Raw genomic sequence first — 12,728 nt, 5'->3', positions numbered from 1 at the left:
TTCAGTGCTGTAATACTTCCTTGTAATAATAATCTCAACTTTTTATTAGAACCTGGAGGCTGAGCAGAGTCAGCTGCACTTGTGTTAGGGCTTGGGAGTCTGAGTGAGACACCCATGAAATGAAACAGGGCTATCTAGCTGTTGTGTGTTCAAAGACTAACCAGATACAACCAATCATTCACTATGAACAATATTTTCAATACTGTCATAATATAAAACAAATCCTTTAATTTCTCAGGTGTTTTTAAAAAACCATTTTATAGTTAAGCCAGCCTTGAAGATAGGTATAAAATCTACCTGTTTACATTTTTTTACTCAAACAACTCAAGCACCCATTCTGTGCATGGCACTATTCTAGGTGCAATAAAAGGAATTCCTAACCTTAGAAACAAGATTTCACTTTCTGGAATTGTGTTATCTCCTTTTCCAGAGAGTAAAAATAAATAAGATCGCCACTGTTTACTATTGACCTGCCCCAAACCCACTTCTGGCTCACAGAAATGCTAGGTTCTGCCAAAATTAAGATGTTTCAATGAACTCAGCTCCTACTTCCCCCAAAATAAGAAAGGAGAACTCCTTTTCATTAAAAAAATAAAAAACAATTCTCCATGGAAGGGCAGTTTCTGTTTCTAGTGAGTATTTTTCTCTTTTTTTCCCCTCTAGCTTTTCTTTAAGTTTTCTTCCTCCAATATTGCCTTTTCCTGTACAAGGCAAACTGACATCTTTTTCTGTTTTGCTTTTCCTAAGAAAAAGTACTGCATCTTGAAGACAAACCATTCCCAAGACTAGTGATAAATATTAAAACAAACAAAAAAAACTTTAAAGGTGAATCACCTACATTACCTTGATGAAGTAAAAAAATAAAAAGCAGTTGCACTAAGGTAGCTATTCCAAATATCTGTGTTTAAACAATTTTAAAAACTGTTTATTTATTTTGTAAGAATGTACCCCTAGTCCAAAGTTAACTATGTGTAAAAAAATTTTTGGCCAAAAAATTTACAAAAACATTTTCAGTTCAACCTAATGAAAGTGATATCTAGAAAATATTTGACATCATTAAGTCTGCCTTAGATAGTTCCGATTCTAAAGCATTCCTAAGGCACGGTGTTCTGGAAGACAAATGTGCTTCTGCGGCGCTGCGTGGCGTATGCGGCATCCGTGACTGGCTGCAAGTGAGCCCTGGCAGGCTCCTTCCTCCTGACGCTGGGGGACTGTGAGAGGAGTCAGACGTAGGCCCCCAGGGCTGCATGGAACTCTGTGAGACACTGGACCAGCTGCTGGAACTTGGGCCTCTCTTCCGGATCTAAAGCCCAGCAACAAGCCATCACAGCAAATCTGCAGAGTGACAAGACCAGAAAATTTGGCTAGTGATGATATAGTACTCCTAACCTTTTGGTCAATATGATACCAGTTACGTTGTCTATCTAAATGTGGGTGTGGAGAGGACGATATATTAAAAAAAATCAATCAATATTACTATCTGTTGGCAGAGCTAAAATGAGTTATCTGGATGATATTTGTGGATTTCAATTCTGAAACATGTCAAAATATATCAGCAAATAGAGATTGTATATAACTACCTAAAACACAGTCAAAATAATAACCTGTGTTATCCTGTACAGTTGACTCTTAAACAACACAGGGGTGAGGGGCGCCAACTCTCTGCATAAAAATCTGCGCATAGCTTATAGTTAGCCCTCCGTACACCCAGTTCCCCCTCATCCGCATATTCAACCAGCCATGGACTATGTAGTACTGTAGTATTTACCACGGAAAAAAATCCACACGTAAGTGGACCCACATAGTTCAAACCCGCATTGTTCAAGGGTCAACTGTATTTAAGTTCTGAAAAAAGAACCTGGAAGAAGAGGAACCTTTAACTAAACTGTAAGAATCCTGGATCTACAGTAAAATCTGTGCAAAAGCTGCCACCTTGCCACAGTATAAAAACCTTCGGGGGATTCTGGAACTGAGACTCAATCACCCCTGAACAGCCTCCTGCCCACTCCGATCCCATTATATGGGAAGACGAACTATGTGATAAAAGCAGGAAACAGGAACTATCCCACTCACCAGACCAGAACATCTTCCTTATACGTGTATCAGTTCACACCAGCTGGCAAGGCACAACAGCAATGAGAAAGGCTCTTTATAACTAAGGATGTCCTTAAGGCTGTGTAGGTCCTCACTCTACACAGGAAAACCGACAGTGTTCAGTGTTTTCTCACTATGTACATAAGTCTCTTGGATTAGATTAATCACTACAAATATGAGATGCAAAAAGTCCTAATGTCAAATGCATTAAAAAGAATGAATGAGTCTGGCTGACTTTGTAGTTTCTCTACAAGAGTATAATTCAAGTCCAAAGAGGCATTATTCTCAAAAGGGAAGTCTCTGTACGAGTATGGACACCTGTTCTTTTTCTTTTATCCAAACGTTGTAAATGGAATGAAATCCATGTCTTCAAGCTCAGAAAAAACTTACAGTTCATCAGGACAGTTGATCGGCTGGGCTATTCGGTAACCGTCTTTCAGGTACGCGGCCATCTCAAACGGGTCGATGTCCACATAGGGCGTTTGGCCCAGAGTCATGAGCTCCCACAGCGTCACTCCAAAGGCCCACTGAGAAGAACGGCAACATCGTGAGGGGATATTTAAAACAGCTGTCAGAGTGCTGCTGCCTGTGGCCAGGTAGGGACCAAAAATGCAGACAGATCAATTTTTTTTTTTCTTTTTTTTTTTGTGGCATGTGGGATTCTTAGGCATGGCATGTGGGATCTTAGTTCCCCGACCAGGGATCGAACCCGCACCCCCTGCATTGAAAGCGTGGAGTCCTAACCACTGGACCACCAGGGAAGTCCCAGCAGATCAATCAACTCTTAATGAAAGCAAAATGTTATTTATAAAAAGAAGTCTACCATACCCAGTTAGATTCTCTTGTTGGATAGAAAGGAACATTTTAATGAATGCATCCTTTAATGTGAATATCATTATTGTATATTCTAAGGTAATTAGAGCCGTTGGAAAGAATTATTTTTACTGTTGATTACAAGCCCCACCACCCAAAACTGTTAATTATGTCTAAAATTTTCCTAATATGTAAATGTGTTACTTTAAATACCATAGCTAGTCTGCATAGTTGAGAAGTGGAAAATGCAAATCATGTAAAATATAATGTCATGGATTTTTACTATATTCAGATAATTTAAATTAACAGATGAAAGTATTCTGAAAGAATATCTTCTAACCTTGCTTGGGTAAAATATCAGATTTATTTAAAATCAACATGTAAACTATTGGTAGGAGCAGAAATCATAAGCAGTGGCAACAGTGCTCAGTCATGGTCCAGCCAGGGCTCCTCAGTTTGCCTGTGGCTTCTGGGCAGTGTGTGGACAGCAGGAATATGTCTCCACAAAGCTGCTGCCATGAGGCAGGGCAGGACTCAGACTGGGGGCTCCCACTGATCTGCTGCCACGCGTAGGCCTTGAGGTCAGGAGAGCTGAAGGTGGGTGAGGAGGAAGATACCGGTGTACCATGCTATCACGTTTATGAATACCTTCAAGTTCTAGACATTTTTTTTTCATTTTTCATTTTTTTAATTTAACTTTCACAACGAACCTATGAGAATCACTGGTAGCCCAATTTTACAGATGAGGAAACAGGTTCAGAGAAATAACTTGCCCCCAAAAACACTTTTTATAAGTGAAGGGGGAAAAAAGGAAAGGGAAAAAGAGGAAAAAAACACAAGAACAGGTCTGTTTATAAAATCTAAGCACATTGCATCAAATTCTAAGTTATTTTGTTCAATAATAATGAAATACTATCTAAAGTATACAGATTTTTTAAAGCCTTATATTTGTGAACAATAGTTTTATTTCTTATTATAATCTAGGCAAACAAGGAAACAATGGAATGACATCTTAGAATATTTTTTAAAACTGTCAATGAAGAATTCTATACTAAGCCAAAATGTACTTGAAAAATGAAGACAAAATACAGTTTTTCAAACAAAAGCTGAGAGAATATGTCACTGGCAGACCTACACTTCAAGACACGTTAGAGCAGTTCTTCTATGTGGAAAGGAAAAACACCAATGGCAATCTGGATCTACACCAAAAATGAAGAGTGCTAAAAATATACGAACAACAACTAGGTATTTTTTCCTCATTTAAAAATTTCCTTAATAGACTGTTTAAAGCAAAACCCCATGCACTGTGGGGTTTATAATATAAATGGAAGTAAAATGTATGTCCATAATAGCATAAAGGATGGAAAGGGATGAGTGGAAATACTGTATTGTAAGCTGCTTATATTAAACATGAAGTGGCATAATATTCGAAAGTAGAAGGTGTACACTGTAAGCCCTAGAACAGGTTTCTCAACTTCAGCACTAGTGACACTGTGGACTGGATGAGTCTCTGTTGTGAGAGGCTGTCTTGTGCATGGCAGGATGTTTAGTTCAGCAGCATCCCTGGCCTCCACCCACTGGATGCCCCAAGTTGTAATAACTGAAAATGTCGCCAGATATTGCCAAATGCTCCACACCCCAAGGAGGGAGGGTGCAAAACTGCCCCCAGTTGAGAAACCCTAAGCCAGACTGATGAAAGAAAATAAAAAGACACAAATAACCAATATGAGGAAGAAAAGAGGAAACATCATTACAGATCCTATAGACATCAAAAAATATTATAAGCAACTCAACTTTATGCCAATAAATTCAATAACTTAGATGAAATGAACAAATTCCTTGATATATACAAGTTACCAAAATAGATACAAGAATAAACAGAAAATCTATACAGCCCAATATTTCTTAGAGAAATTGAATTCATAATTTAAAATCTTTCCACAAAGAAAACTCTGCATCCAATTTCACTGGATGAATTCTATCAAACTTGAAAGAAAAAAATACAATATTAGTTTCCTAATACAATGTTAGTTTCCTAGGGCTGCCGTAACAAAGTACCACAAACTGGGTGACTTAAACAATGGAATTTGCCTCACAGCTCTGGAGGCTAGAAGTCCAAAATCAGGGTGTTGGCAGGGCTACACTCACTCTGAAACCCACAGGGGAGAATCCTTCCTTGCCTAATCCTACCTTCTGGTGCTTTGCCAGCAATCCTTGGTGTTCCTTGGTTTGCAGCTGTAGTACTTCAATCTCTGCCTCTGTTTTCACACAACATTCTCCCCTTGTATGCCAGTGTCTCTTCTTATAATGATATTAGTCATATTGGATTAAGGTCTACCTTAATTATGACTTCATCTCAACATTATATCTCTAATAACCCTGTTTCCAAAGAAGGTCACATTCTGAGGTATAGGGGTTAGAACTTCAACCTATCTTTTGGGGGAACACAATTCAAACCACAGTACAATCCTACACAAACTCTTTCAGAAAACAGGGGAGGATGGAACACTTCTTGACTCATTTTTAGGCCAGCATTATCCTAAATACCAAAACCAAAGAGTTTAGCTTTTTGGAACTTAATATCTTTTTTATTAATTGTTACCATTAAGGTAGAACAATGGCCATCCTTGAGGTCTGTGCTTTGGGAGGAGGGAAGAGACAGGGATCAGATGCAGATGGATGTATATTTTTAAAATCTTCATAGAGACAGAGTCTACTGGAATTTCCCTAAACCTATTGGTTTAAGGGGAATCTTCTATTCTGCTTAAAGATGGAAAAACGATTTCAAATTAATAAAAGTTAAAGGAAGGTGCCTGCTGACATACAGGTGTTTGTCTTTAAACTTTATATGAACTTTTAATAATGACAGTAATTAGTCAATGTAATGCTTAATTTTTAAAATACTGTCCAGGGCTTCCCTGGTGGCGCAGTGGTTAAGAATCCGCCTGCCGATGCAGGGGACACGGGTTCGAGCCCTGGTCCAGTAAGATCCTACATGACGCGGAGCAACTAAGCCTGTGCACCACAACTACTGAGCCTGCGCTCTAGAGCCCGCGAGTCACAACTACTGAAGACCGCCTGCCTAGAGCCCGTGCTCCGAAACAAGAGAAGCCACTGCAATGAGAAGCCCGCGCACCTCAATAAAGAGTAGCCCCCGCTGGCCGCAACTAGAGAAAGCCCACGTGCAGCAAAGAAGAATAAATAAAATCTTTATTTATTTATAAAGCACCCAAAAAATAAATAAAATAAAATTTTTAAATAAATAAATAAATAAAATAGTGTCCAACTGCCACAGGGAAGGTAGTTCACTACACAGATGGAACAGAGCCCAAAGAAGTGAAGCTAGTTGGAAGGGTGTTCCTACCCCTTATTTACAAGATGAGATGGGTCTGTTCTTATTCACTGATTGTGGTAGCAGCTTCGGGGAAGGAATAATCAATCCAAACTAGATTTTGGAGGAAGAAACAATGAGAATTGGTAAGAAGTGGATACTGCCACTTGATGGGTAACCCCATCCACTGACAAGGGATGTTCTAACAACTTCTGACTGTAAGACTTTCATAGTAATGCTGGTGGTATCTGAGACCTGGAGTGTACACAGGTACCATAACAGTACAAAATATATAAGATGACTTTAAAAAAATACTTCTTTCACATTGTTGTATCCACATTATCACTAAGCACCCATCTAAGTTTCTTATGTTACATATTGCAGCACTAATAAACACCAAAAAGAGAACAATAAAGCCAAAGGGAAAGTTGCAGTTTCATTTCCTTACAAGCCAACAACCAAAAAAAGTGATTAATTACATGTTGGCTCACCAACCCTCTAAAAAAAAATCAAGACCAAATAGCACAAGGATAATTTGTGGAAAACTTGCTCTCTAAAGTCTTCTGATAACTGAACCATTTAAAATTTAGACAGACTTATTCTATAATTTCCTCTTGTTTGACGTCTTTGGAAAGGGGGCAATGAGAAGGTCAGCCTGTTTTTTCCAGAGTTTTATAAAACTTTTATAAAAGGCTCCTGCTACATCCATTTAAAGAATATGTAGAGAATAACAGTGTTCTTCTATTCATCTTATTTCTCTTCTCCCAACTTGTGTTATTTTACAGCTTTTTAATATATAGGATACAAAATTTTTTTTTCACTAACAACATATACAGATGTGACTTGTCAAAAAGTATATAATACTCGGGACTTCCCTGGTGGTGCAGTGGTTAAGAATCCGCCTGCCAGTGCATGGGACACGGGTTTGATCCCTGGTCCGGGAAGATCCCACATGCTGCAGAACAGCTAAGCCTGTGTACCACAACTACTGAGCCTGCGCTCTAGAGCCCGTGAGCCAAAACTACTGAGCCTGCACACCTACAGCCCATGCTCTGCAGCAAGAGAAGCCACCACAACGAGAAGCCCGCGCACTGCAACGAAGAGTAGCCCCCCGCTCGCCGCAACTAGAGAAAGCCCATGCGCAGCAACGAAGACCCAACGCAGCCAAAAATAAATAAATGAAAATTTAAAAATAAATTTATAAAAAAAAAAGTATATAATAATTCTTTTTTACCCTTTGATGTAATGTTCACTAATGTTGGGACTATTCAGAGATTTCCATTCTGTTACTTCAGGCTGACCTCAATATATTACATATGATGAGAAAAAAATTTTGTCCAATTCTAAATGATCTCATCTGACCACAGTAAAAGCATAATCAAGTGTTCTATGGCTAGGTCTTTCTGTTAACACTAGAAACCTAACATCCCTTTCTCATATATGGAAATGGGTTCAGATGACCAAAGTGGAATTAACTTAATGTGGGACAAGTGCTTTCCAAGCTTGGATAATAAGAAAAATCACCTGGAGTGTTTGTTAAAATTACAGATTCCCTAGCCCCATCCTAGTAATTCTGAGACCTGGAACTCAATATTTTTAAGAGTCCTAGCTGGGTCTTAAGATCCTGCAAACTTAGGAACTAGTCTTAGATGTGTTAGCAGCAGTGGTCAGACAGCAAAGACAGAAAACAGTTTTTATGTATTTTTATTGTAGTATGGTCAACATACAATAAACTGTTCGATTTGATATATTCTCACATATGTATACACCTCTGAAACAACTGCCACAATCAAGATAATGAACATATTCATCACTTCCAAAAGATTCGTACAGCTCTAATCCTTTCCTCCCAGTCCTCCCACCACCGCCCCACTATCTCCAAATAACCATTAATCTGCTCTCTGCCACTAACATTAGTTTGCATTTTCTAGAATTTCACATAAATGGAATTATTAAAACTGTACATTTTGTCTAGCTTCTTTCACTCAGAATAATGATTCTGAGATTCATCCATGATATATCGACAGTTCATCCCTTTTCACTGCTGAACAGTAGTCCATTGTATGAATACAGCAGTTTACCCATTTACCTGTTGATGGACACTGAATTATTTCCAGGTTTAGCTACTAAAAATAAGGCTGCTATGAACATCTATGCCCAAGTATGGGTAAGGACATATGCTTTCATTTACCTGGATATGGTATGTACATGTTTAACTTTTTAAGAAACTGCCACACTGGGAATGGTCCCTGGTGGTCCAGTGGTTAGGAATCTGCTTTCCAATGCAGAGGATGCAGGTTTGATCCCTGGTCAGGGAACTAAGATCCCACATGCCATGGGGCAACTAAGCCCACGTGCCCCAACTGCTGAGCCCACAGGCCTCAACTAGACAGCCCACACGCCACAACTTCAGAGCCCACGTGCCACAACAAAGAGCCCTCGTGCCACAACTAGAGAGAAGCCCATGGGCCACAATGAAGATCCTGCGTGCCGCAACTAAGACCCAACGCAGCCAAAAATAAATAAATTTTAAAAAATTTATTAAGGATAAAATATCTCATACTTGAAAAAAAAAAAAGAAAGAAAGAAACTGCCAAACTGTTTTCCGAAGTGTATGTACCATATTACATTACCATCAGCAGTGTAAGAGAGCTACCGTTCTTCCATATCCTTGCAAAGACTTCGGTCTTCAATTTTAGCCATAGTAATGGGTGAGGAATGGTATTTTGTTGTGGTTTTAGTTTGCGTTTTCCTAATGACTAATGATGTTAATCATATTTTCATGTGCTTATTTGCCATTTATATATCTTCACTGGTGAAGTGTCTGTTCAAATATTTTGCCCATTTTTATATTGGGTTGCTTTTTTATTACAGGTTTCCCCTGCTATCTGAAAGTAGAGCATTCCTATGAAACCTTTTGTAAACAGAAATGCCATAAAGTGAGGCAGCAATTACTCTAGAACACATCTTACTAACACATGCACAATATAAATCGAGATAAATCACAGATGCTCACAAGCATAGTTCAAAGCCATGGTGGCTTGATGCTGAGATGCTGAGTGTAATGTCTGGGGAATGAGCTTGGCGGGGCCACTCTCACTGCCTGGGGTGCAAGATGCCTCTATAATGGCTGCTACAAAACAAACACTTGAATGCTATTTTTGCTTTTTACCTTTTTTTTGTAAAACCAAAAATCCTCTTTGGATTTCTCTTGGTTTGTGAGAACAGGTACTAACATAGGTCTTTTGTAAAAACGAAGTGGCATAAAGCAAACTTTTGAAAAGTGGGGAATACCTGTACTGAATTTTTAGAGTTCTTTATATATTCTGCAAGTATGTCCTTTACCAGATATATGATTTGCAAATATATCCTCTGAGTGTGACTTGTCTTCTCATTCTCTTAACACTATTTCAAAAAGTACAAGCTTCAAATTTTGATAAAGTCTAATTTGTTCTTTTACAGATCTTGAGTTGGTGTCTTGTCTAGGAAATCTTTGCTTAAGGCAAAGCTCCAAAGATTTTCTTCTATTATTCTCTTCTAGAAGTTTTATAGTTTTAGGTCGTGCACTTAGGTCTGTGATTTATTTTGAGTTAATTTTTGTACATGGAGCAAGGTATAAATTGAAGTTCATTTTTTTTGTAGCTGGATATCCAGTTGCTCCAGGACCATTTGTTTAAAAGAGAATCCTTTCTCCATTGACTTGCCTTTGCACTTTTGTTGCAAATTAGTTGTCCATACATATGTGGGTCAAATTTTACATACTCTATTCTGTTCCACTGATCTACCGATCTACCTTAATGCCAATACCACAACTGTCTTGATTACTGTAATTTGAAATCAGACCCGTAACTTTCTTTTTTCAAAGCTGTTTTGGCTATGGTTCTTTGCCTTTCCATATCAATTTTATCAATCTGTCAACTTCTACAAAAAAAAAAAAAAAAAATTAAAAGCCTGCAAAGATTTTCTTCGGAAATGTGTTGAATCTATAGGTCAACTTGGAGAGAATTAACATCTCAATATTGAGTTTTCTGGTCAACAAACAAGGTACACCACTCCACTTATGTAGGGCTTTAATTTCTCTCAACAGTGTTTCATAGCGTTCATCATATAGGTCTTTCACAATTTTTGTCATATTTATTCCTAAGAATTTCATATTTTATGATGCTTTTATGTTTTAAAAAAACTTTAATTTCTGATTTTTATTAGTATGTAGAAATACAACTGACTTTTCTACATTGATCTTATATCCTGTAATCTTTCTAAACTCATTTATTAGTTCTAGTAGCTATTTTGTATATCACATTGGATTTTCTTCATAGACGATCAAGTTGCCCACAAATAAAGAGTTACTTTTTCCTATGCAATATTTTCTTGCCTTTTATTTCCTTTTCTTGCCTTAGTGCACTGGCTAGAACCTTGAGAACAATACTGATGAGAGTGGGTGCCCTTGTCTTGTTACTGTTATTAGGTAAAAAGAATTCAGCCTTTTAGCATTAAGTATGATAATAGCTATAGGGTTTTGTTTTTGTTTTTTGTAGATGCCCTTTATCAGACTGCTAGGAATTTTTACTAGAAATGAATTTTGGATTTTTTTCTAATACTTTTTCTGCATCTACTGAGATGATCATATGGTTTTTCTTTTTTAATATGTAATACAGTAAACTGCACTGCTTGATTTTTCAAATGATTGAAAAAGCTTGTATTCTTGGGATAAAGCCTATGTGGTCATAATATTATTTTTAAATATATTCATGGGTTCTAAACTTCTGTTTAATTTTTGCATCTGTGATCATGAGTGATAATGATCTGTAGATCAGTTTCAAGGTAATGTTGACTTCACAGAATGAGTTAGAAAGTATTCTCTCAACTTTCTGAAATTGTATAGAATTTTTATTATTTCTTCCTTAAATGTTTGAAGGCATTCAGCAGTGCCCTAGAGTTTAATCTAGACCTAAAATTTTCTTTTGGGGCAGGTTTTTAACTAAATATTAAATTTTGGGGGAATTACCTGGCAGTCCAGTGGTTAGGACTCCACACTTTCACTGCTGAGGGAGTGGGTTCAATCCCTGGTTGGGGAACTAAGATCCCACAAGCCACTCAGCAAGGCCAAAAAAAAAAAAATTCAATTTTTATATGGCTATTCAGATTATCTACTTCTTGAGTGAGCTTTGAAAATTCTTATCTTCCAAAGAATTTGTCCATTTCACCTAAGTGTCTAAATTTATTGGGAAAAAGTTGTTCATAATATTCCTTTACTGTTAATACCTGTGAGAATCTTTAATGATATCATCTCTCTCATTCATTATATCATTAATTTGCAACTTCTTCTTTTCCTGATTAGTCTGGCGAAAGAGTCATCATTAATGATATTCTCAGAGTTAAGCACTGGTTTCACTTGATTTTTCTCTACTGTTTTTCTGTTTCATATTTCACTGACTTCCATCTAATCTTTATTATTTCCTTTCACCTACTTACTTGGGATTTAATCTGCTCTTGTTCTAGTTTCTTAAGGTGAAAACTAAGGTCACTAATTTGAGACTTTTCTTCTTTTCTAATATTGATGTTTAATAGTATACATGTCGCCCTTGAGCAGCATCCCCCAAATTTTGAAATGTGTTTCTACTTTCATTCAATTCTAAGTACTTTATAATTTCCCTTTTGATTACTTCCTTGACACATGGGTTATTTGAATGTGTATTATTTAGTTTCTAAATATTTGAGGATTTTCTAGATTCCTTTTTGTTGTTGTTGTTCATTTATTTTTATTTTTGAGTGCACTGGGTCTTTGTTGCTGCTCGCGGGCTTTCTCTAGTTGTGGTGAGTGGGGGCTACTCTTCATTGCAGTGCGCGGGCTTCTCACTGTGGTGGCTTCTCTTGTTGCAGAGCACGGGCTTCAGTAGTTGTGGCTCGTGGGCTCTACAGCACAGGCTCAGTAGTTGTGGCACACGGGCTTAGTTGCTCCGTGGCATGTGGGATCTTCCTGGACCAGGGATTGAACCCGTGTTCCCTGCATTGGCAGGCGGATTCTTAACCACTCTGCCAGCAGGGAAGTCCTAGATTCCTATTTTTGATTTCTAATTTAATTCCATTGTGTTCACAAAACCCTACTTTGTGTGAATTAAATCCTTTTAAATGTATTGACTTGATCATGATCCAGAATGTGGTCTACCTTAGTAAATATTCCATGTGAATCTGCAGATATGCATTCTGCTGTTGTTGAATGGTGTGTTCTATAACTGTTAACTAGATCAAGTTGGTTGGTACTGTCATTCAAATCTATATCCTTACTGATTTTCTGTCTATTTTACCAATTACTACACAAGGGGCATAAAAATGTGTTCAATTATCTTTTTAAAGGATTTAAGTAATGAGAAAAAAAAACTGTATACATTTACCCATGCAGTTACCATTTCTGGTACTCTCTGTTCCTTTGTCAGACCCATATTTCCATCTGGTATTACTGGTTCCTAAAGGACTTCCTTTAACATTT

General features: G+C 37.6%; 1 protein-coding gene across 2 annotated transcripts in view; it reads right to left on the bottom strand.

Moving 5' to 3' along the window:
• Positions 1-928: 928 nt before the first annotated feature.
• RYK (receptor like tyrosine kinase) overlaps positions 929-12,728 on the bottom strand; it is a 92,766-nt gene continuing 80,966 nt past the window's right edge. For both annotated transcript variants that reach the window (XM_061193670.1, XM_061193671.1), the window contains exons 14-15: positions 2,485-2,621; positions 929-1,335 (exon numbers count right to left, since the gene is read on the bottom strand). In XM_061193670.1, coding sequence (XP_061049653.1) covers positions 1,224-1,335; positions 2,485-2,621 — 249 coding nt within the window. In that variant the 3' untranslated portion in view covers positions 929-1,223. The remainder of the gene's footprint in view (positions 1,336-2,484; positions 2,622-12,728) is intronic.

The sequence above is a fragment of the Eubalaena glacialis genome, chromosome 6, assembly GCF_028564815.1.
Source record: "Eubalaena glacialis isolate mEubGla1 chromosome 6, mEubGla1.1.hap2.+ XY, whole genome shotgun sequence".
Classification (NCBI taxonomy): domain Eukaryota; kingdom Metazoa; phylum Chordata; class Mammalia; order Artiodactyla; family Balaenidae; genus Eubalaena; species Eubalaena glacialis.
The sequence above is the reverse complement of the archived record's forward strand: the minus strand, read 5'-3'. Positions and strand labels throughout refer to the sequence as shown.